This window comes from Bactrocera dorsalis, chromosome 5 (genome assembly GCF_023373825.1).
Source record: "Bactrocera dorsalis isolate Fly_Bdor chromosome 5, ASM2337382v1, whole genome shotgun sequence".
NCBI lineage: Eukaryota > Metazoa > Arthropoda > Insecta > Diptera > Tephritidae > Bactrocera > Bactrocera dorsalis.
In genome coordinates this window covers 24,785,728-24,810,166 of record NC_064307.1, presented here as the reverse complement: position 1 = coordinate 24,810,166, position 24,439 = coordinate 24,785,728, and the positions used below count along the sequence as shown (strand labels likewise).

General features: G+C 35.0%; 3 protein-coding genes across 9 annotated transcripts in view; 1 reads left to right on the top strand and 2 right to left on the bottom strand.

The window, feature by feature from the left end:
- Positions 1 to 6,091, bottom strand: part of LOC105224887 (uncharacterized) — a 60,414-nt gene extending 54,323 nt beyond the window's left edge. The window contains exon 1 of the mRNA XM_049458263.1: positions 5,805 to 6,091. Coding sequence (XP_049314220.1) covers positions 5,805 to 5,814 — 10 coding nt within the window. The 5' untranslated portion in view covers positions 5,815 to 6,091. The remainder of the gene's footprint in view (positions 1 to 5,804) is intronic.
- A 7,713-nt stretch (positions 6,092 to 13,804) lies between these two features.
- LOC105224890 (isovaleryl-CoA dehydrogenase, mitochondrial) lies at positions 13,805 to 15,531 on the top strand. The gene is made up of 3 exons (XM_011203126.3): positions 13,805 to 14,157; positions 14,239 to 14,364; positions 14,433 to 15,531. Exons 1-3 carry the CDS (start codon positions 13,931 to 13,933, stop codon positions 15,349 to 15,351), a joined length of 1,272 nt encoding a protein of 423 aa, XP_011201428.2. The 5' UTR covers positions 13,805 to 13,930; the 3' UTR covers positions 15,352 to 15,531.
- Positions 15,532 to 17,912: 2,381 nt separating this feature from the next.
- The window catches only part of LOC105224888 (talin-1), a 69,135-nt gene continuing 62,608 nt past the window's right edge, over positions 17,913 to 24,439 (bottom strand). For 6 of the 7 annotated variants that reach the window (XM_049458240.1, XM_049458239.1, XM_049458243.1 and 3 more), the window contains 5 exons: positions 23,797 to 23,913; positions 22,413 to 22,928; positions 21,246 to 21,926; positions 20,122 to 20,795; positions 17,913 to 19,192 (listed from right to left, as the gene is read on the bottom strand). In XM_049458240.1, the coding sequence (XP_049314197.1) occupies positions 18,961 to 19,192; positions 20,122 to 20,795; positions 21,246 to 21,926; positions 22,413 to 22,928; positions 23,797 to 23,913 (2,220 nt within the window). In that variant the 3' untranslated portion in view covers positions 17,913 to 18,960. Of the gene's footprint in view, positions 19,193 to 20,121; positions 20,796 to 20,819; positions 21,157 to 21,245; positions 21,927 to 22,412; positions 22,929 to 23,796; positions 23,914 to 24,439 lie in introns of those variants that run through there. The other variant, XM_049458244.1, reaches the window with a different exon arrangement.

The window sequence follows — 24,439 nt, the reverse complement described above, 5'->3', positions numbered from 1 at the left end:
GTATGGGTGGTTGATATTAAATTTTTCCATTTTATTTGAATATAATTCAAGCAACTTATCATCGAGAGGGTTAAGCTACACACAGTTCACTAACAGTTTATTCAAAACTTATAGCCACAAGGTGCAAAACAAATAGAAATAAGGGTAGCTTTTATTATCAATTGTAATTTTAACAAATAATTACTTAAAACGAAATAAATGTATTCATTTACGCAATGGCATTTATTTTGATTGACTGTCATTGCAATATTTCTTTGGCCTACTAGTTAATCAATCAATTAACCGACTGTCAACCCACGCAGACCTTAAAATTTGTGTATTTGTGTTAACTTTTATAAAGTGTTTTGTTTGCACTTTTTAAAGCCTTCTCTTTGTTTAAGACGAACTATAGCAGCCTGATACTAAAATAACCTGAATAGTTTGACAAGCAGTATGACAGGACAGCGCACCATGTCCTGTTGAAAACAGTAGCCGTCACGACTTCCTTCACGCACATTTGTTCATTGTCTTCATTCATATTCTATTTTTAACAAAAATGTTAAAGGTCTATTTAAAAACTCCATTATTTTGTATTAAGTTGCAGGCTTTTTTTTTAGGTATCCGATGGTTGCTCAAATTTTCACCGTTTTGTTCGATAACTTGTTGCCATTTTGGAGGTAATTTCATAATACCACTCTCAAAAATCCCTTGTTCCCATAGTCAAAAAATTGGAACAGTCCTAATGTGAGGAAACCTCTCTTGAGACCAATTTTTCACATCCAACATTCGTCATAGATAGAAAACTAAGCAATTACTTGCATGCAGAAGAATATTCCCACTAAGTTCTCGGAGATCCTGACCACTTTTTTATCGATGTGTGTGACCTGTCATTGTCCTGATGAATCACTATTCCTTTTCTATTGACCAAAGCTGGTCGCTTCTGTATATAGAACAGCTCTGAATTAAGAGTTTAGCCGTGGGGAAACAGGTCGTTATTGATAATTCCCTGCCAATCGCACCAATGCAACCGCTCGCAGGTATATATCGAAGTTGAATCTTTAAACGATATTTTTCAAAATTGCTGACATCATAACTCAACGAGAAATTGACCGATCGACTTCAAATTGATATTCTTGGATATACAAATTTACTATACAATGACCTACGATCTTTTTGATTGATTAAAAATTGTCAATTTGGCATTAATACGAGGTATGACAATTAAGTAATGAGACTGATTCCATGAAAACCGAACATTTGAAAATTATTCTACAACTCTGCCATCCCCTTCAAAGTAGTCCCCTTGGGCAGCTATACAGCGATTCCAGTGCGTTTTCCATGCTTCGTAACATTTCTGGAACGCTTCGACTGGGATGTCCGCGAGTACCCTCGTCACGGCCTCCTGGATGTCCGTAATCGACTCAAAATGGGTTCCTTTGACCACCGATTTTGTTTTAGGAAACAAAAAAAGTCACAGGGTGACATGTCGGGCGAATAAGGCGGCTTTTGCAACACGGCGATCCCTTTAGACGCCAAATACTGGGACACGCTGAGGGCGGTGTGGAACGGCGCGTTGTCGTGATGAAGGATCCAGTTACGAGCGATGTCTGGGCGCACCCTATAACTCGTTTTCGCAATCTTTCGAGTACTTGGCAATAGTAGACTTGATTCACAGTTTTCCCCGGTGGAACGAATTCTTTGTGGACCTGTGGATTCCACGACTATCATTCGCGTCAGTCCGCACCTCGACTGGTCTCCCACTCCGCGCCTCGTCTTCCACGCTTTCACGCCCTCCTTAAACTCTTTGTGCCATCAAAACACATGGGTACGACTAAGAACACTATCACCATACACTCTTACAATTTTAGCGTACGTTTCCGAAGCTGTTTCGGACAATCTGGCGCAAATTTTTATCGCGACGCGTTGCTCTTGATTCGTTTTTCCATTTTCGTGACGAGCACTACAAACACACGTCTACTCAACTTGACGCAGCAGGCGAACTAAACAAGCTAGAGCGATGGTACATATATCAATGGAGAGGGGAGGGATGCCGGAAAAAGAAAGGGAATTTCAAGGTCACAGGTTCACCACAAGCGCGGCAATAAAATCAGTCTCATTACTTAATTGTCAAACCTCGTAATACGACCATTTCTTTACCTAAAAAAACGAAATTTTTTTTCAGAACTACGCCATTTTGTTAATTTTTGATTTTTTTCAAAATCGTTGGTTATTGTAAAGGAAATACCTTTACTTTAATAACCCTTTTGGACAGGACCCGGATTTAAACTTTTCTCATCATCCCGTTCTTATATATGTATATTGTACATATATAACCCCACATCTATCTCGCTTACTTTTAGGTGATACGTACAACCGATAAGTGAACAAAACTATTACATTCTGTAGCAACAGGTTTCGCCATACAATGAAATTTCGTGAAATTCAAATAGATTTTCTATTCCGTAGATGTTCTGTTCCAATTTCAAAATTATAAAAATTGATCTGTCATTAAGAAATAAAATCTGATATTTCAGCCATATTTCTACTTATATGGTATCAAAAATGCCAGCGTGGCAATAGACGATCGAGCCTAAGGGCGAAGAGGGAAGCAAGTCAAATACTTTATTCGCATATGTTGCAAGTTTAGTAAACACTCCAAAACTCTACTCGTCTGAAGGAGATGATATTAAAATTTGAAGAGGATATGTAGGGAAAGCAAACCTCAAAAAGAAGAAAGTTAATATGAATGAAAATAAGCAATGCTCTGTCCAACAAAATAAAAAAAATTGTATCGACTACCCGCTCGTCCCGAGAAGGTAGTGACAAAGCTATGAGTGTTCTCCTCCCATGAAAAAACGTTTCATAAAATATTCTAGCCTTTAAGATTCTGCTTATTAATATTATTGCTAATTTTCTTACTATTTTATAGTATACAGCAACTTTCTAACTTAAAGATATAATCCTTTTGTACAAGACTGAGTTCTAAAAAACAAGCCTTTGCTGATGTCGTTTCTTATTTTGAAAAACTTATGCTTTTTATCTTAGAAAAACTTATGTTATATAAACTTGTATATATTATATTCAGAATCAATATGCACCAGCAGTGGTAAATAACACACATTTTTTTTTAATATTTTCTCTACAAAATTCACGTTTTCAGGCAACTACCCTTATATGTTGTTGCTACAGCAAAATGACGTATTAATTTGTTGTCGCAACTTATAATATATACAACACATACATACATATTTACAGAGGTACAACACCCATATTAGACTTATTGATTACAATATTTATTTTCGTTATCACCAAACAACTTTTACGTTTTGTGACACTACCACACTACCACAAGTGTATGGTGCGTGCCTGCCGAGTATCGTGTTGCCTTAAGAAAATATAAATCTAACTACACATTTATTTCGTATTAATGAGTTATTGATTTTACTACTATTAATTCGTGTGTGTATGTAGCTCAAAAAAATACAATAAAACTTTCGTGAACACAGTTGCTTGCTATACATTTTGGCTACTTAAGGTTGCGTATACGCAGTGGTGTGCATAAATTATTATGAGCAACCATAGAGTAATCAAATATTAATTTAATTGTGGAGAGTAGCGTAAGGAAAGTTAGGATTACTTACAGCCAAGTAAATATGTATATAAAAATCTACTAAATAAAATAAAAATATTGAGTGGTTTTATAAAATATTAAAGTAAATTTTTTCTTTTAAATTTTTTGAGTTTTTCTGAAATACTAATGGGAAAAAATTATGAAAAATCAGAATGAAAAAAAAATTAAGTTTATTAAACATAAAAATAATTAAAAATATTTATTATTTTTGTATACAACATTTTAGAATAAAAAACTATTTATTCCGTTTTCAAGAGTTTTATAGAAATTCATAAAATGAAAACAAATTTTAACAAATCTAAATGAAAAAAATTAGTTTTTTAAACATTACATATTTTATGAATTAAATAAAAAAATTTTTTTGAAATTCATATAATGAAATAATAAATATTTTTTGAAAAAAAATTATTTAAAAAATTTAAGAATTTGAATTTTTATGTAATCTAATTGCAATTTATTTAAATTAAATGTAAAAATTTACAATTTCTATTCCGCGCAGTATTTTTATAAAACAAATAAATAAATAAAAAAATATTTTCAAAAATTTAATTAAAAGTTATTACAATTTTAATATATTTTCTTTAATTTTTAAAAATTTTAAATTTTGTATTAATATTTTTTAAAATTATTTTCCTTAAAAAAAATCAATTTCTTTTATTTTTTATTTAATATTTTATATACTGTAAATTAAATTCAAAAATCTCTTCCTTCCATTATTTTTAATTCAAAAATTTTATTATTATAATTTTTACTTAATTTTCGTTGATTAAAATTTAAAAGAATTTTTTTTTTACTGAAATTTAATTAATATTTTTCATAAAAAATATTGCACTAAAAATATTTTGATATTATTTCTTTCTTAATTTTCGTAGAAACAATATCAAATGCTTGAAAATAGGGGTTTGAATTTTTTTATTAAAAAATGTTGCATTGAAAATTAAATTTTTAAATTAAATTTTAATTTTTAAATGTAATTAATTTCTTATGAGCATAATATTTATTTTAAAAATAGATTTTTAATCCAAGAAGCTTGACATTTTTTAATATAATATGTTTGGGGCTAAAAATATAAAATTTAATATAAAAATATGAATAAAGTACGTACAAACGCGAAAAAAGTTAATACTAAAATAATTACTAGTTTTTTAATTCTTAATTATATGCTTGGGATTAAAATTTTTCTTATTTTATTTTTCAATCCGGTAGTTGGGATTAAAAATTAAAAATAAATATTGTTTATAGGATTAAGATTTTTTTTTTAATCCGATATGTGGGCTTAAATTTTCTTTTAATTTTTTCATCCCGTATTTGAGATAACAAAATAAAAAATAATAATTAAAATTTAAATAAAATTATTATTTTTTATTTTTTAATATATGTATATATTTTTATAAGAAATGTTAATTAAATAATTTTTTTTAATGCATTATTTTTTTTTAACTTTTTTCAATCCGGTATGTGGTCTTACATTTTTTGTGTTTTTTAATACAACATTTTTACAAAAAAAAATTATAAAAATTTTAATTAAATTATTTTTGAATGCATTATTTGCGTGAAAATGAATTAAACTTTTCTTAAAAATGAAATTTCAAAGTGAGAAAAAATTTATTTATTTATTGAATAATTCTTAGTTTTGAAATGGATTTTTATTTGTTGTAGGTTTTCGTTAGCAACTTTTAATATTATTATTATTTTTTTAATGATAGCTATTTAGTACAAATAAAATAATTATGAAATATGAATAAAACCTCAGTAATATTATATACATATAACAACAATTTTTTGAAAAATATTAATTAACTATTAACTTTTTCTTACAAAAATTTTGTAGTAAAAATGTTAAAATAATTTTGAATAACATTTTAAGTCTAAAAATACTCGATTTTTAGTTTTATTAAAATTTAAGAATTTAAAAATAAATAATTAAATAAATATAAATTATTAAACAAATCTAAGTGAGCATAAAAACTTAATTGTTTTATGATCATAATATTTATCTTTCATTTAACATAAAAATATTCAAATATAATACAGTGAACAAACAACAACAATTGTATACAACTATTAGCCTTAGTGCCCAACATGAACTCAGTCTGCATTCTACTATGCTTATAAATCAAAAATGAGTGCCACACACACCTACACATACACAAATACACTTATGCATACGAGTATGCCATTGAAATGCACTTACACGCTGGCATGCAACCCTTGCAACTTGTGCCACAAATACCGATTTTCACAAACACTTTTTTGTTGTTGTTGTTGTTACTTTTCTTCTATTTATATTATTATTTCTATTTACATAAGCAAATATTCCAGCGCTGCGCCTTGCCTTTTTGAACAGTTCACACAAATTTCAAGTTAATTTCCAATTAAATTTGCACTGAGCTGCATTAAATTTTATTTATTTATGGCCAAAATATTTTTTCAAGCTTGCTGCAGCTTTAGCTTTGCAATTTCGCACTAAAATTATTTTTTTGTGTGAATTTATTGGAGAAATGCAGAAATTTGTTTAACAATTATTACAAATATTTTTTGTTGTTTTTTTTTAATTACTATTTCGCTTTTTTTTTGCTAACGCATGCACTTTTCGCATTTGTTTTCACCAATTGCACTTACTTTTTCGCTATTTCACGCTCACTTTCTTGGCTTTTCAACAAATATGTGCGCTGATTTTCACTTTTCTTTAATTTACTTTAATTTATCGTGCACTCAACTTTATCTTCGACTTCATTACCGACTATTTACAGCACATTCAATGTCAATTTTTCGCGTTATCCTTGAGCTTGAGCGATTTAATTGCTGGCTCATCACTATTTCACCGCACTAAGCAGCGGAGCAGCAGTCGTGTGGAGCGTCCATACATACTTCACTTATATCTACATATGTATGCATGTGCGTGTGTATAAAGGGCTTTTTTGCTGCTGTTGAATTCCCACTGCAGCGATGCGCTCATTACACAAACGAACTGCATGACGCGTTTCCGACTAAAATATGATTTCAATTGTGCGCTTCGATTGCCCGCGTTGCGTTTGCTTGGCCTCATGTGTCCTTCTAATATACTATGCCTGTATATGTGTTGGTATCCGTCAGGCACTTGGCTGTGTTTTGCTGCTGTGCTTCCTTATTGTCGTTTCGGCGCTTTTGATTTGTTTATCGGCATTTGCAGCCTTTTACTTTGCTACATTTTGTTTTTGTATTTATTTCCAATTTTTTGTTGCTTTCCTCGTGCTTCACTCGTTGTTATTGTTATTGACCGCATTGCTGTTGTTGTTGTTGTAATAGTTATGTCGGCATTTCTGGCTGCTCATGTAGACGTTGTGATGGTCATGTGTTGAGCCATCGAAAGCACCCACACACACGCTCGTATAGCTATTCACACACACACATGCTATCATCAATGCACATACACATGCTCTTAGGAGCCACTCCATCCCAACCACATTGTTGAGACATGCGCATTTTAGTTGCTTACTCTCCGTCACTGTTGTTGTTGTTGTTGCTGTTGCACCGTCTTAGTTGCTGTTGATAAGCTTGAGCACAAGTAAATGGAGCAATCACGCTTACCACAATTCACCGTCTGCCGTTGCCATCCTGGTGGAGCATGGCACGCTACAAAAGGAAAAAAACAATTTGTTTAAAGCTAAAAATAGCTTTGAACGAGGTTTGATTTTTTTTGTAAACATGCAGGCATATTTGTATACACATACATACATACATATACAATCACAAATGTGACTCGTGCTTGCTATCCTTGCAGGAATTGCTTCGGTTTTAGTGCACCATTTCTTTCATTCTTCTTTACTGGCGTAGACACCGTTTACTCGATTATAGCCGAGTTTATTACGGCGGGCCAGTCGTTCCTCCTTTTCGTCACTTGGCGGCAATTGGAGATTCCAAATGTAGCCAGGTCCTTTTTCACCTGGTCTTTCCAACGTACTGAAAGTCTTTCTCCTCCTCTGCTTCCACCAACGGATCGAATACTTTCAGAGCTGGAATGTTTTTATCCAGCGTAGCCGCTGCCTTTTAATTCATTGAGCTATGTAAATGTCATCGTATATCTCGTAAAGGACCCCTTAGCGCTGACTCAAAAGATGTTGTCATCGTGCATGCCTCTGTACCATATAGCAGGACGGGGATGATGACTGACTTGGGCAGTTTGGTCTTTGTTCGTCGAGAGAGGACTTTCATCTCTTTCATTACCCCTCTTATTTGCCCAGATAGCCTCAGTAATCGTTTCAGAAATTGTAGTTGGAGCTTCGGTTTTTGTACCTTGAATATGATATACTCGTATTAAGTTTGCCACGGAGTTTGTAACACCCAGGAGTAAACGGCGGAAACCCTTCAAAGTATATAGGTATATACGAGTATATACAAATTATCAGCGTGACAAGCTGAGTTATTTAGCCATGTCCGTCTGTATAGTTGCTTGCATATAAGCGAACTAGTTCCTCAATTTAAAGATATCGTCTTTTCGCGTCCTGTTCTCGTAAAAAGTTGCTCATTTCGTGGCACTGCCGATGTTGGATCTAACCTATAAAGATTGTATGGCAGCTATATGTTTAAGAGGTCCAACATCAGCAGTGCCAAGAAATGAGCAACTTCTTAACGAGAACAAGTCCTTGTGAGGAAAAGTTTTTTATTTGACTATTGTCTTCATGAAATTTGACATAGACTATTGTCCACGTCAACGCTAAAATCTCCAAAAAAATGTTCAGCTCGAATAACTAAAGCATTTGGCCGGCGTTCAGACTGACCGATAAAAATCAAAATAAACTTTTTTTTTACCACTTTCGTCTTTGAAAATTCACCTGCGTTGGGTATTATAGCTTCAGTTCAGCCGAAGTTAATGTAATTTAAGTTCATTTAGACCATAGATCTCCAAGATGGTACCTAGATTTAATCTAATAATGGCATGTTTTTTGTAAAGCCAAAAAACTCCTGTAATTGGAACTCATGTATCTGTAGAGCACCTTGACCCCATTTGAAATATGCTTAGACATTATATTCCTATTTCCGCTAGTTCACCTGGGTGCCTCAAGGTGTGAGATTCAAGATAATTTTGTTTTGTTTTCGCAAAGGCATGACAATCCAAAGTTTTTAACGTACATGCCGATTGAACAATTATCAGTTAAAACCTTTTTAAATGGAGAAAGGTAAACTTTGCTGAGAGCCCACTAGAACTCTTGCGATATACCTCTACCCAGAAGGACTGTGATCATGCCCAGCTCAAGCGTGACCCAGCCATTCAATTGTAAATCGCAAAAAGAAATCAGTGCATTCTACTGAGACTCTTGCGCTCTACCTCGATCCAGAAGGGCCGTGACCATCCCAATGCAAGCTCATGTGTATTCCAGCCATTGAAAATCGCAAGAAGAAATTAGCCCATTCTAATGAGACAAAATGGACGGTATTATTTACTAATAGGGACTGCCAACAGTACCGTTCCTACGACAGTCGGGTCTAAGTGATCGGAACGGACCCGGATTTTTATCCGGCTAAGGACCGTCATCTTGGCTAACAACTTATTCGAGAACAAAAGATCAGAGCTCATATTTTCTTCGCTTAACAAAAAAACTGTTGGAGTAACTTTCTTATCAAATTACCTTACAAAAGACTTGAGAAGAGATCTGATGAAGTATACCAACAAGAATGACGTGATGTTAAAAGAAAAAAAGAAACACAAAATTTTTATCAAAATGAGTGCTATTTCTTTTTGTTTTTTGTTATGCATACACATGTATGCCATTCATGATTTCAGCCAAATGTCGGCCAAACGTTCAGTACTGCTCCGAATGCATATCCACCCGTTTACGCCATATTTCGATGAGCTGGTACACCATTTCAGTCGGAATTTCGGCTATAGTGCGCTGGATGTTGCCTTTGAGCTCCTCGAGCGTTGTTGGTTGAATCACGTTGATATTTGATTTAACATACTCCCAGAGAAGACAATCTAGACGCGTTAAATTGGATGTTTTTGGCGGTCATTTGACTGGGTGATTTCTCGAAAAGAGAAACGAGTCGCCAAACTACCTTTGCACCCAATTTATCAAAGTTTAGACGTGAAACATGCGCCGGCGCACCGTCTTGTTGGTAATAGAGATCGTAGTCGTCGATCCGCACCAAACGGTCCGTTTTTGAGGATGCAATTAAACCACGCGAAGATTTGACTCACCCCAAAAGCTACAATTTTGTTTGTTGACAAACCATTAACCAATTTCTGGTCTTATCTGAGAAGACCGTGTTTTACGCGAAGAGCTCTTACAGTAGCCACAGTAAATCGTCACTTCACGTAATAATCTTAGACGACTTCCAAGCATTGTACACAAATCCGTAAACGAAAATAGTCGTCACGAGCGGTCTTTCCGGGTTATCAGATTTAAAGGGGGTTCTTACTCTTTTAAAGAAAAATACAGAAACTTCAAATTTAATGGGAAATGTTTATTATCATTCGAAAGAAAATTCTTTGGCATTTATTTTTTGAAGATTATCTCTTTCAAATATTGGCCGTGGCTACGTCTCAGATGGTCCATCCGTTGAGTCCAATTTTCGATGACTCGTTCGAGCATTTCGACAGGCAATTGCCGAATGACACACGTGATGTTTTGCTGCAAGGCCTAAATTGAAGCGGGATTATCCGCATAGACTTTAAACTTCACATATCCCCACAGAAAAAAGTCTAACGGTGTGTTATCACACGAACTTGCTGTACAATCGATCGGCCTAAAACAATCTTGTTGAAATCAAATGTCAATTCACCAAATAATCGGTTATCACTTTTGAAGAAATATAAACCGATGATTCTCGAAGTAAAATGCGCCAAGTCGTTCCATAGGTCAATCCGTATTGCTGCGAACTGCGTCGAATCGACTATCCACGGTATTCATGTCCACTCTCAGCTACGTGTACTATGTTTTCTTCACTGCGTGCTGGACCTGGTCTGTTCAGCCGAATATTATCCAATAATGCATTCTGGGTCGATTGTGTTAACCATAAGTTAAGCGAAGCTCGCGAAACTTATTGAGAAAAGTACCTGTACTTGGATCGCCCGTTTTATGAAGTGAGAGTGTGGGTCTATGGCTCTCTGGCTTCTTCCAAGATATCTGTTTGAAAACTGAATATATGTATCTAGGCTACCAAGAACTGCTACACAGTTGGCGAAATTGCGCTAGTCATCAACTAGTTACATATATATTTCTTCAGCCAAAGTATTATTCCCTGCAGGGCTACAACTGTTTGCATGTATTTGTATTCTCGCAGCTTTGAAATGTTTCATCTGTTGTTGTTGCAAGTAACGGCCGCCATTTGTTGTTCAAACATTCAGCATTAACGGTTTGACAAGCTAAGTGTGTTCATTGTTGTTGTTGTCCTTACAAATTAACATTCATTACATGTCCGGCTTTTTTATAGTCATGAACAAACCTTTTTACATCCACACATACAGTGGAGGCGAGTACAGTGCCGTTGGAGGGAGTTGAAGTCGCAGACAAATATGTGTTTTTTAGTTGACAACAAATCTCAACAAGCAGCTACAATTTCAGACATACCCATACATACAAACACACATACATATAAACATTTTTACATAATTCGGACATATTGTAGTAGTGATGTTGGGAGTTGTCAAAACTTGTCCACTTGGCGAAATATTGATGGATGATAACACACTTTTTGAAAGAAATTAATGTTCTAGCAAAATTAACACCAAAATTTCGATACCACACCACGTGTATGCAGACCTATTGTAATTTCTTGTAATTACTAAGACGATAATTTTTCGATAAAGGACTAAGGTACGTTTTTATTTTTTCGACTTGTACTTTGACGCTATAGTAGCCTTATCCAAATTGAAACTCTATGTGCAAGCAACGCCTATTGCAGCATCTACTCCACATATACCCCCTCCTCCCCTACTGATACTAAGTAATGCCGTCAGAATGCAAAAAATATTAAGACTTTCTTCATAATGTTAAAATTTTTAATTTTGGCGGTTTCGGCTCACACTTTCCACGATGTTCGCCATTTTTATTGTCTGTTTCCGGATCGTTAGCCTACATCCAAGACTCATCGCCAGTAATAATACGTCACGACATTCTGGTAGTCGGAAAGCATTGTTTCACAGACATTAACGCGACGCGGTTTTTAGGAAAAAAATTTCTGATTTTGGAACCAATCGTACTTTCACTTTTCTTATACCTAAATGATCTTTCAAAATGGTTTTCACTGATCCTTCAGATATTCCAACGATTCCAGTAAGATTTCTCACTGTTAATCATCGATCCTCAAGCAGCAGTTTCTTTATTTATGGACGTGTTGATCATGAGTTGATGTTAAGGCCGTCCTGGACCTGATTCGTCGTCAACATGTTCTCGACCCTCTTTAAATACCAATTAATAACACTTCCACGCGACAAATAATTATCACCGAAGAACTTTTCCAACATTTGGAACGTTTCGGCATCAGAAGTTTGATTTCGCACACAAAATTTAATGGAACTTCTTTGCTGAATAATTTTACTCATCGTAAAAATCGTCGAATGCCCATTATGTGCTTCAGAAAGACAAGTGCTCACAGTACTACAACCATTCGAACAATATTAAAGACTATCCGTCTTTGTTTCATCTCAAATGAAAAATTTCCGTTCATCCAGAGGTTTATTAAATGTCAGAGAGAACGTATTTCCGTATTGTTACAGATTCCTAGACGTTAGTATGTCGCATTCAAAGGAACATCCATTGCATATTTTCCATATATTTTACAACAGATCTATATAAATTAAGTACCATCTTAACGTCACATCTCAGGATCAAACCTGACGAATCGTTTCGAGCTTGTCACAAAATTGTTAAGGGTAGGATCCAGACTTGTTTACCTTGATGATTAAATAAGTGACGGCTAAGAGAGTTTAAACTTCGGCTCTCAAAAGCTAGACATTCAAGAAATATTTTTATATTTTTAGCCTTACGGGGGTTAATCAGAATTCCAAGTCAGAGCTGCTAAAACGGATGAACCTTTTTGAGGTTAGTCTAGCCAACACTCATTTTCAAAATAGATAATAATAAAACAAAAGGTAGATATATTGATTGAAGACTCTTTAAAAGTTTATTATAACTCCTCATGGAGATAGAAAGTTGACGATCTTTCAAATTAGGCTCTGTCATCAAGTGCAAAAGTTGATTGGAGCAATAGCCAAATCTACAGAAACAGTAATAGTAGGAATTTTAGACAAGATTGCATTTGTCAAGATACGGAAAATACAGAAAAAGATATAACAAAAATTTATCGTAAATAACGGTCACCTCTTACCAAATTTGCGCAATGAAACGTATTTGGTTTAAAACATTTATATCTATTGTTAATTATTTGTAGGTGATATACAACTTTGGATTATCTCAAAATGTTCTCTCCAGAATGGAATACAGTTCTAAGCGCCACATAGTTTATAATCTTATACTCTAAACATAATCTAATATATGTACATATATATACATACTATGTAAATGATCTATATATATATCTATATATAAGCGAACTAGTCCTACAGTTTTTGAAATAACGATTTGAAATTTTGCACTTGTTTTTTTCTCTCTACTCGTAAGAAGGTTCTCATTTGTCGGAAGCGCCGTCATCGGACCATTGTCTTATAACCTGAACTATCAAGGTCAAGTTATTTTATGCAATACTACTTTATTCGACGATATATCTTCAAAAAATTTGGCATGGATTGTTGTTTAAAGGAACGTCGCAATCTCCAATTTTTTTCGATCGAACCACTATAACATATAGCTGCCATACAAACTGACGGATCAAAATCAAGTTCTTATATGATATAACTTCGGTGCAATCGAATATTGACAAGGTTATGGAAGAAAAGAGAACACTTTCTCTCTTTCAATTATTTCGAATTCATAAAAGAGCGCAAGACATAGTACACTGTAAACGATTGTGATCGCTTGAAATATATATTTGTGAGCATTTATTTGATTTTCCTATATGCATTTACATAGTAATTTTTCTTTTTATATCAGAAATTTTCGTGATATATCTAATTTAATACAATTTTTTTTATATTCGAAAAATAAAAGAAAATTTATATTTTCGAATTAAAATTTCATTTAAATTATCGCAACTGTCAAAACTCGAAGCAGTCATCTGGCAACGCCATACTGATAGTAAACGTGTGTTTATGTAATCAAAACAGCTGTTGCTGATTAAAGGTGTTCTAATATTTTGTGCTCATTGGAAGTGAATTGTAGCAGCAATCTTTTCTTATCTCCCTTCCTTCTGTTATTAGTTTTTCTTTTGCACCCAGTTAATATGTCCGTAAGTTTACGTTTCGTCACAAAATCCCTCTCCAACTTGTTGCCACGTTGTGTTGCGGCAAGCGTACCACAACAGGCCAGAGGTGCGGCTCACTATCCCATCAATGATAAATTTTACGGCTTAAATGAGGAACAACAGAAGTTGCGTGAGATCGCTTTCAATTTCTTTCAAAAGGAATTAGCACCGTATGCCAAGGAAATCGACAAGAATGACAACTTCAAGTGAGTTTATTTATTATTAAAAGAAAACGGTGAATATAGTGTTTACATAAATGGAATTGTACTTTGACCTGTTTCACACAGAGATCTACGCGCATTTTGGCAGAAGATGGGCGAACTGGGCTTTCTAGGCATCACAGCTGAACCGGATTTCGGTGGCACTGGTGGTACTTACCTTGATCACTGCATTATCATGGAGGAGATTTCTAGGTGAGTATGCAGTTTTGTATACGCACTTGATCACAGATATAAATATTTGCTTATTTTCGCTGCTGCAGAGCTGCTGGTGGCGTTGCGCTCTCCTACGGTGCGCACTCAAATCTTTGCGTGAATCAGCTCACGAAAAACGGCACCAACGAACAAAAAGAGAAATACCTACCAAAACTGTGTAGTGGCGAGCATATCGGCGGTTTGGCCATGTCCGAACCAGGTTCCGGTTCTGATGTCGTCTCGATGAAGTTGCGCGCCGAGAAAAAGGGTGACTACTATGTGCTCAACGGCAGCAAATTTTGGATTACCAATGGCTCAGATGCCGACACATTGATTGTGTACGCCAAAACCGGTACCGGTTGCGAGGACAAGCATGCGATAACGGCGTTTATCATAGAGACAGCGTGGGAGGGTTTTAGTGTGGCGCAGAAACTGGATAAATTGGGTATGCGTGGCAGCAGCACATGCGAATTGGTGTTCCAGGATCTCAAAGTGCCGGCTAAGAATATTTTGGGCAAAGAAAATAAGGGTGTCTATGTGCTGATGTCCGGTTTGGATTATGAACGTCTTGTGTTGGCTGCCGGTCCCGTGGGTCTGATGCAAGCCGCCATCGATGTCTCCTTCGACTATGCGCATCAGCGCAAGCAAAAGGGCCAGCTAATTGGTGAATTCCAGCTGATGCAGGGCAAAATGGCTGATATGTATACCACTTTGAGCGCCTGCCGTTCGTATTTGTATGCTGTGGCGCGTGCCGCCGATTGTGGTGAGCGCAGTTCAAAGGATTGCGCTGGTGTCATTTTGTATTGTGCCGAGAAAGCCACCCAAGTGGCGCTGGAAGCCATACAAATACTTGGTGGTAATGGTTATATCAATGAGTATCCGACCGGTCGCATAATGCGCGATGCAAAATTGTATGAGATCGGTGCTGGAACTTCGGAGATTCGTCGTTGGTTGATCGGCCGCCAGTTGAATCAGGAATACAAGTAAACGTTACGCTGAGATTGCGGTTGTGATTTGTGCCTTGCAGAAAACCCATCTATGATATATACTATTAACAAACAGACTACTTGTTGCATTTATTTTTGTACCTGTGTACAGTTATATGTATGTGTATATAATATACTCGGAAATAAGCTTATGTTTTTATACATAAATATGCATACATATATATTTTACTATTAATAAACAATATAATTTTTTTAACAAAGTATCCTTAGTTTTTGGTTTATTGAAATCCGTTATGTCAACTAAATAGGAATTTTATGCATTTCTAACAACAAAAACAAAGAAAAAACAAGAAAAATTATTAACTTTGGTCTGAATTAATAAAATTTTCATACAATAACTATATTTGGATCCATCAGTTTATATGGCAACTATATGCTAATGAGCAGCTTCTACTTTCGCATCAACAGTGCTGTCGTCACAGCAGCGTTATGTGCCACTTGAAGGTCACTAAAAAGCCCCCCCTCTAAAGAACAAATTTTCATTACTTCAGGGTGGCGTTTACATTTTTATCACTGATAGATTTACATCTGCCCACTTGCGCCCAGGTCCCGATTTTCGCCGCGTAGCAAAATTGCTGCGAATTTCTGGATCATCCCCCCGTTTGCTCCACTCTCCAGCATGACGCTGATTAAGTCGTCCGCGTTTATCGGGCCAACCAGGTCTTTTACGGCGGTGTATTCTCGTTGCCACCGCACACTTTGAAAATGTGTGTTCAGCGTCGTCTTCTATCGCGTCGTTTTACAGGTATGACAGTTATTCAACTTTTCCCATTCTGTGGAGTTATTTTTTAAAGCATCCGTGGCCAGATAACAGCTGAGTTACGACTCTCATTCTCCCATCGTCGTTGCCATATTGTTATTGCATTTTTCTTTATTTGTTCTAATGCCCTCTCGTTATTTTCGGACGATTTCTTTAGCTCTCACAGCTTTTTCTTTTCGTATGCTAGAAGGTCAACTAGGATATTACCGCTTATGACTAATATTGCATCACCTGGCACTGTTCGGCAGGCTGATGCAACTGTGAGGGCTGCGGTGCGGTGCGCTCTAGCCACTACTTAACGCCGATTTTCCTTTTTAAGCGCTTCTGACCAGATCTCAGCTCTGCATAAAATAACGGCAATTGCCGTCGTTATTAGGAGGGACCTCCTATGTTAGTCTGCTAAGTTGAAAGGGGATTTCACTACTTTTCTTGCGACGTAATGCATTTGCACCCAGAAGATTAGTGTGTAGACCAGTCTTACGTCAATGTAGTTTACTATTTTTTATGGCCTAAGAATATCCGTAGTCGTTTGCATATTTATTTCGAGGGGTATGCGCTTATTTGTTAGCAGTAGTAGCTCTGTTTTTTCCGTAGCGAGCTGGAGGTTAAGTGAGTCGAGCCATGCTTGCATCCATATCATGACTTGATAGAACTTTCTTCGCGCTTCTTCTGTCTCGTACTGTAATTACTGCTGCAATGTCGTCCGCGAAGCCAATTAAGTACGATTCTTCTGGCATTTCCGGTTTTAGTAAAGCTTCGTAGCTGATGTTCCACAAGTCTGGGGCTAGAATGGATTCTTGTGCTGCTCTTGACGTGACCGCTATCAATCGTGATCCCTCTCTAGTTTGGTACAGCAGTTTTCTGTTACTAAGGTAGCTCGAAAGCGTCGATAATATCCACCCATCTAGCGTTGTTGAAGGCGTTTCGGACTCTTAAAGTCGCCAGCAACCCATGCTTTGAGAGTAGCAAATTGAACAAACAACTGGTATAAATCTGATAGACAGGTATAATCAAGTAAAAATGGTTTAACAAATGGTTAGATCAGTTATATGAGGTGTCCATGTACTCTCTTGAGTAGAATTCAACTGTATAACTTTGTTGTTGTCTTCATGTATAGTTTTTTAGGAGTTGGTTGAGCTCAAATTTAGCTAGCGTAGAAATTCCGTTTCGAAAATGACTAATTTCGAAATTATAACCTCTTAGAAATCAAAAAATTCTAAGTCCACGCTTATTTTTATTAGAATAACGGTACATAATCTAAAATAAATTTCCTCATAGCTCGAAAAAAATCGCCACAAAACTCTCCAAGTCAGTTATTAATACTTATTTTTATTTAATTTAATTTCATTGTACATATAATAATAAAAAAAAAAAACAATTACACGTGAAAACACAAATTTTTAAAAATATTTTTAGTTTATATGCGCGTAAATAAGTGTAAGCCAAAAATAAACAGAAAAAAACAAAAAAAAAAACATATATACGCATGTATGTACAAATAGTTCTAATATATATTTTATATAGCATTTAGCGGGTGTGAAAAAACAAAAATACAAATACATACATATAAATATCTCCATACGAAGTGTCAAAATAAGTTTTAAAAACATTAATCACGTACAAAAGGGACACAAGTGGCGTTAGACAATTATCGAATTACAATATAAAGCATAGAACGTAATATATGTATTTAAATTGTTTTTTTTTTTTTGTTTTTACATTTTCTTTTTGTGTATTTAAATATATATGGTTTATTGTAATATTTTGTATTTTCTTGGGTTGTGTTGCAACTCTTTGCTTACAAATGCGCTCTAAATAATAATTAATACAGTTAATTGTGTTATATATCGTCAGCTAAATTGCAAAATAACGTAACATCACTTTTGATAAGTTTACAGACCAAGGAAAAATGTTATAATAAAAACTACTCATAAAAAAATGTGAGTTTTGGTTATAACATGGTTATATTTTGGTTATTATATTTCACCATTTCAGCGATTTTCGATTTTTTGTTCTTGGTGATACGTTGTTTTGCATTTTAGTTGACAATATGTAAATAATTTAAACATTATGCTATTACAGGCAACATGTTGGCAAACAAAACTATCATTTTCATATGGACTGCAGATCGTTGTATTTAACTTTACATTATCACGTAAAAAAGGACAAAAACGCTGGAGGAAAAATACACAGTTACACAATGCGGCAATGGAATAACACAAAATTACATTATAACGGCACAATTTGGCGAGCAAACGGTGAGTAGTTGCATTTCCAACTGTTTCTACACCGTTTTTTTGTTTTTGTTTGGCGACAATATAAATAATTTTTTTTTCTCAAAACAAAAAACATATCAAAACTCTATTATTATTTACTAATGTCTAAATATCAATGCATTATTATTATTACAAGTAATTTATTATTATTAATAGTTTAATTATAAATATTAGTACAGTTAAAAGCACTTTTGGCAAATTTTCTTAAGCGCCTACAAAACGGTAGTTATTTTGGCGAAGTGGCATTTCTCGCAAGCAAACTTTGTGGCAAACCGTTAGGTTGTTAATGTGATAACAACACACAACAGTTAGTTTAATAGCACCAACATGTTTGCCAAATTTTACAGTTACACATTTACATTGTTCATTTTATGCAATTTGTTTTAATATTATTATTTTAATTTTTTTAATTAATTTTATTATTATTATTTTTTTTTTATTTTTTATTATGTTTATAAATATTAATTTTTATTTTCATTTACAATAATCTTTTTTTTTGTTTTTTGCTTATTTGCTTTTGTGTGCATTCGCATCTCTACTAACTTATTTATCTCTACTCCATGCGAAAACTATGCGACTCGGTTTTCTTCTCCGAACGCGTCTCGGTTGTGGTGCTAAATGTTTTGCGTTCCATAACACGCTGTGTCATCGATGTCAAACGCTCCGAGCCCTGATCAATGATGCTGACTTTGCCGCCGTCAGTGCTGAGCGTTAATTGCGAGAAGTTGGAGTCCAATGGTTTGTCCACCGTTTCATTGCTCTTCTCGTAATTGCGCGTTTCATATCTAAAAAATCGGAATCATTAGTAATTGATAATATATTAAATGAATATGAGAAAAAAAAACGAGAAAAAATATTAAATTCGGCTGCACCGATAACCTATAATACCCTTTACAGGTTAATTTTCGTATAGCGTATAAAGGTATAAAAAGATGCTTATCATGATTTTGATCGGTCAGTTTATGTGGCAGTTTTATGCTATAGTCCGACAGGAACAAACATTTTTGGGAGCTTGAAGTGATGCTTTGGATATAAATCTGTGGCAAATTTCCTGCCGATATATTGTAAAATTATAAAAAGTTTGCCCAAAAAGGCGTGGATTTTGATAGATTGTTGTTGTTGTAGCGGCAGAAAATATTTCTGAAGTAATTTCGAGGAAAAGTGCCGAATTGACAGTCCTTGGCCGGATAAAAATGCGGGCCGCATCCGTGACGTAGACACGACTGTCGTGTTGTTGTTGTTGTAGCGGCAGAATTATACCGAGTTGACAGACCTTGGTTGGATAGAAATACGTATTTATTTCGATTACGTAAACCGGACTGTCGTGGGAACGGGATTGCTCGGCCAATTCGTATGGCAGCTGATAGTGGCTGTTCCAGCAAATGAGCAGTTTCTTGGAAAATAAAAGACGTGAGCAAAATTTCAGATAGAAATCTCCGAAACTAAAGTCTCCGACCTATCCTTTTGGGTGTTTCAAAAATCGTGGTAAACTCAAAATACTGTGTGTAGGGTATAAAAAGAACCTTCATGACCCATATATTATATATAGTGTCGCGCGGTAAAATAATATATATTGCTTTTTTAACAATACAAATTCCATTCTACTACTAAATTTTATATCAAACGAAAATTCTCAACATAACCTCAAATTTGAAATATACCAATTTGCTTTATATTTCTGCAAACAATGCGCTATCACTTTCACTGCACTCACCTCGAGGTATAACCCTCATAGTTTTGACCTGGATAAGCGCCCGCACCGGTAATCTGCACCACACCACCCTGGCCGAACGTCTTGTCATGCAAATCCTGTACACAAGCTTCCAATTTGCGATTAACCGACGACGATGACTTCTGTTGTGGTGACTGCGTTTGGTGAGCAGCATTGCCAGCGATTGTTGTTGTAGCGGTGGTGGTATTTTCAAAAGATTGTTGTTGTTGTTGATGATAATTACTAACATTCGCTTTGGAAGTGGGTGATTGTGTGAGTTTAGCACCGCTAACACCGCTGTTAGTACCTAATAAACTGCCACCAGCACCACCCGCTGTCGGACTACCGGGGTAGGGGCGTGGCACGGCGTTGGCTGTTAGTTTGGGGTTAGGTCTAAAAGTGCTGCCACCACTGCCCGCTGCAGTGGCTGCCTGCATGTTGTAGAGTGTGGTGGAGAGTGGTGGCGGCGGCGGTGGCAACTCGATGCCACCATTCAAATCACCAACGCTGGCATATTGATGGCTCATCGGTGGTGGCGGTGGCGACACAGCGGCGGGATGATGGAAATGCTGTGGGTGTGTCGCGTAGTTGTAATGATGCTTCGCTTGCTGTTGTTGACTGTAATAACTCGGCGAGGTGGGCACATCCGAGGGGTAGCCCGCCGAACGGTTTAGTGTCTAAAGGTTAGATGTGAATGAAGTTAAAGTGGCGGACGTTATTATTATTTTTGGTTAGAACGAATATTAGTGGTGGATGTAAATGCAATTATTGTTGTTTTTTTTCTAATTAACAAAATATAAGTGCCGTTAGTCTACATTAATTACTATAATACGCTAAAAATAAAAAATATTTTAACCACAGCGAGCAACACACTTATTTGTCTCAGCACCAATTGTTGCCAATTTCGTTTATTTTTATAATTTTTGTAATGTTTTTGTTGTAATTTACAAAACAACAAACATGCAGTTTTCGTTTGTTTAAAAATTTCGGCAGTGTGTTGGCCACTCATTCAACGAGCTGTTCTTCCTCAATGCAAAGCTACATCAATTAAAATGTGAAAATGTGCAACAACAAAATAAAAATCGAGAAACAACAATAAAAACGCACAATTACGAACGTATACATACATTATTTTGACTCTTCTGCAATGTGCCATAGGTGGACTGCGCATACTCCGTGTCACTCTCGTCTGTGCCGAAACCTTGTGTCTTCTTCTGCATCGCGCGCGCATGTCTAATGGTGATGAGTTTCTGGCGCGCCTCCTCCAACTGCTTCTCCATGCGCAGCACATCGGAGCGCGCGTTAATCTCCTGCGCCATGCCATCCACCATCGACGTGTTGATTTTCAATGTCTTCTCCTCCTCATCCTCCAATCCTTGTTGAGCGGCGCGCACCAAATTCTCTGTAGACTTGATCACTTGATTGCCTGCCGCTTGCAGGCGGCGTCCAGCTTCCGAATTCGGATTCGATTTAACTTTACAAGCAATAAGCAGTTGTGCCGTTGAGGCGGCCACTTGCTTGGCGGTGGAAATTAGCATTTCCTCGGTGCCTACGCCGCGCACCAAATTCTGTGCGGCCTCAACCAAGCTGTGTGTGGCGGCAGCAACAAGACGCGCCGCCGATATGAGGCCTTCCGACCATTGTCCATCATCGGAGGAGGTGAGCGGACGACGCGCAACTTTACCCTGGTCGATGAGTTCGCGTTGCGCCGCGTTGGCAGCACGCACCAAAGCCGACGAAGCGGCCATAATGCCTTTGGCGGCCTCCAAAATCATTTCATCGAACTTCATGTTCTCGTCCAACTCGATCTGAAAGTGAAAAGTCATTTAGTTTATATGTTTTGTAGTGGAAGTGTTTTGAGGTTATGTTGTTATGTGCAATTTACAATTGTTGAGTGCATTGAAGACCTTCGCCATTATAATATATATTGTTTAGTAGCATATTAATAATCGCAGTAATAATATGTTTGATTCCTGGGTGAACCTTTAAATGTAACAACCAAGAATATCAAACATATCTGACTGGAACTATTAGCGTTTAGTAGCAGTTTAGGGCAGACACACACACTAAGAAATCACACACCATTAATTTTTTAGCTCTTCGTTTTAGTGAAATTCGCACAGTTAATTATCTTAAATTAATTTTTAATTAATTATTTGTTTTTTAAAGCACAGTTAGTTACGTAAACTCCAACACCATTTCATTAAATTGTTAAAAAATTATTTCCAAGACCACTTGGGTGGGCACACATATTAATAAGTATAGATATATGTATGTATATATAAAACACCCACCTTCACATCGGGTTGACGACGCGGCCGTAGCGACGCCAGCTTCTTAGCCGCCGCATCAATAGATGCCGCCGCGCCGAGCAGCTCATTTTCAGCAATCACGGTCGGATCTTCGGGATCAATCCAATCCGAACCCTTTAGTAGGCGCGCCATAGCCACCAGATCGGTAACGCTCTTCGCCACACGACGCGACAGATGTACACGATCATCGGCCGAACAATTGTGTAGTATGCCATTCAAGAGTTCACGATAGGACTCGCCGACAGAGGCACCAGCTTCGAGTGTGCGTTGACGCAAATCTTCCGTCTCGGCACAATTCCATGCAACCGAACGGCAAATTAGTAGCATTTCGGATATGGCGCGTCGGCCCAAATTGGCGGCTGCGACAATATCGGTCTGTAAATTGGAAGCACCGGCGGCGACGGCTTTTGCCGTGGCCAGTGTCACATTCTTGGTGACGCGTATCAAATCTTCAGGACCGCATTGGGCGCTGCCGGGTGGTGGTGGTGAGTGGATGGCCTGTGAGAATGATAAATGAAATTAATTTTTTGTGGTGTTTAAAGTGATGTCAGTGAAAAAAAATCTAAACAAAAATATGGCAAAAGTATAATTTTACATACATACATACATACAAAAAAGTATTGAAATTTAATAGTTATGATTAATTTAATTAGATATTTTTTTTTTGCTTTTTTTGAAAAAAATTAAGTTAATTCTAATTGAAAACTTTTTTATTTTCATTGCAATTTTTTATATATATTTCTGTGTTGTTTAAGATGATATAAGTGAAAATATAATATTTTTTTGCAAAACATCATTTAATTTTATAAATTATTTTAAAACAAATTATTCAAAAAAAAAAAAATATTTTGTATTTGATGAAAAAATTAGTAGTGTTTCGTGGAAAATCTATTTTTGTTGTATTATTTTTTTAATCGAAATTTTTTCTAATTTTTTTTATCGAAAAAATTATTTTTATCAAAATTTTTTATTTAAAAAAGAAATTTTTATTACAAAGATCTATTTTTGTTTCAGGTTTTTTTCTTAATTATTTAAATTATAAAATAATAATTAATTCAAAAGTTTTATTTAAAACAATAATTTTTATTTGAAAAACTATTTTTATTTTTTTTATTTTATAATGTTTTTATGATATTAGGTGGTTTTTCTTAGTTTTTTTTTAAAGAAAAAATAGTTCTCATAAAAATTGTTTATTTAAAAAAGGTTTTTTATTGGAAAAATCGATTTTTGTTTTATTAGTTCTTTTTCTAATTTTTTTATTGAAAAAAAAAATAATAATTTTCATAAAAAAATTTTTAGTAAAAGAGTATTTTTTTTTGAAAATTTTTTCTTTAAATAAATATATTTCATAATTTATTAAACTTACGCGTATTTCCTGTGAAATGGCCTCAACGGTGGACTCCATGGCGCGCGTGCCTCGTGTGTGTTCATCTTCAACAGCCTTGACAGTCTTCAGTAATGAAGATACATTTAGCACCATTACCTAGATTAAATTCAAAATAAAATATTAAACTATAGTTTATATTTAAAAATAAAAAAAATAATAATGCTTATTAATTAACCTAATTTAAATAATTAAAAAATTTAACAAATATCGTTTTTAATTTTTTAAAAAATATTTTTTTTTAATTATGAAAAAAATATTTTCTTTTTTAAAATATCATTATTAATAAACAATGTAGTAAATTAAAATAAATATATTTTCAAAGCTATTTTTTTCTTTTTTCATTAAAAAAATTTTTATTTTAATTACTATATAGTATGCAGTTTTTTTCATTTTTTAGACTTGAAAAAAATAATGTTTGTTTAATATTATTAAAAAAGTTTTATTTAATCAATATTTTCAATGGCTATGACATCTTCATTTAGTACTATAAAATTTCAGATTTTATAATATTAAAAATTAAAAAGAAGTACACATATTATTTCGGTTACATCAGACTATCCCCAAAAAGAATATTTATTTATGAGGTGATAATTAATTTTTATTTATTATTTGTATTATATTT

Coding starts and splice junctions, on each gene's coding strand:
- LOC105224890 (XM_011203126.3), top strand. CDS start 13,931: ATGTCCGTAAGTTTACGTTTCGTCACAAAATCCCTCTCCAACTTGTTG. Junction 14,158..14,238: donor GACAAGAATGACAACTTCAA/GTGAGTTTATTT, acceptor TGTTTCACACAG/AGATCTACGCGCATTTTGGC. Junction 14,365..14,432: donor ATCATGGAGGAGATTTCTAG/GTGAGTATGCAG, acceptor TCGCTGCTGCAG/AGCTGCTGGTGGCGTTGCGC.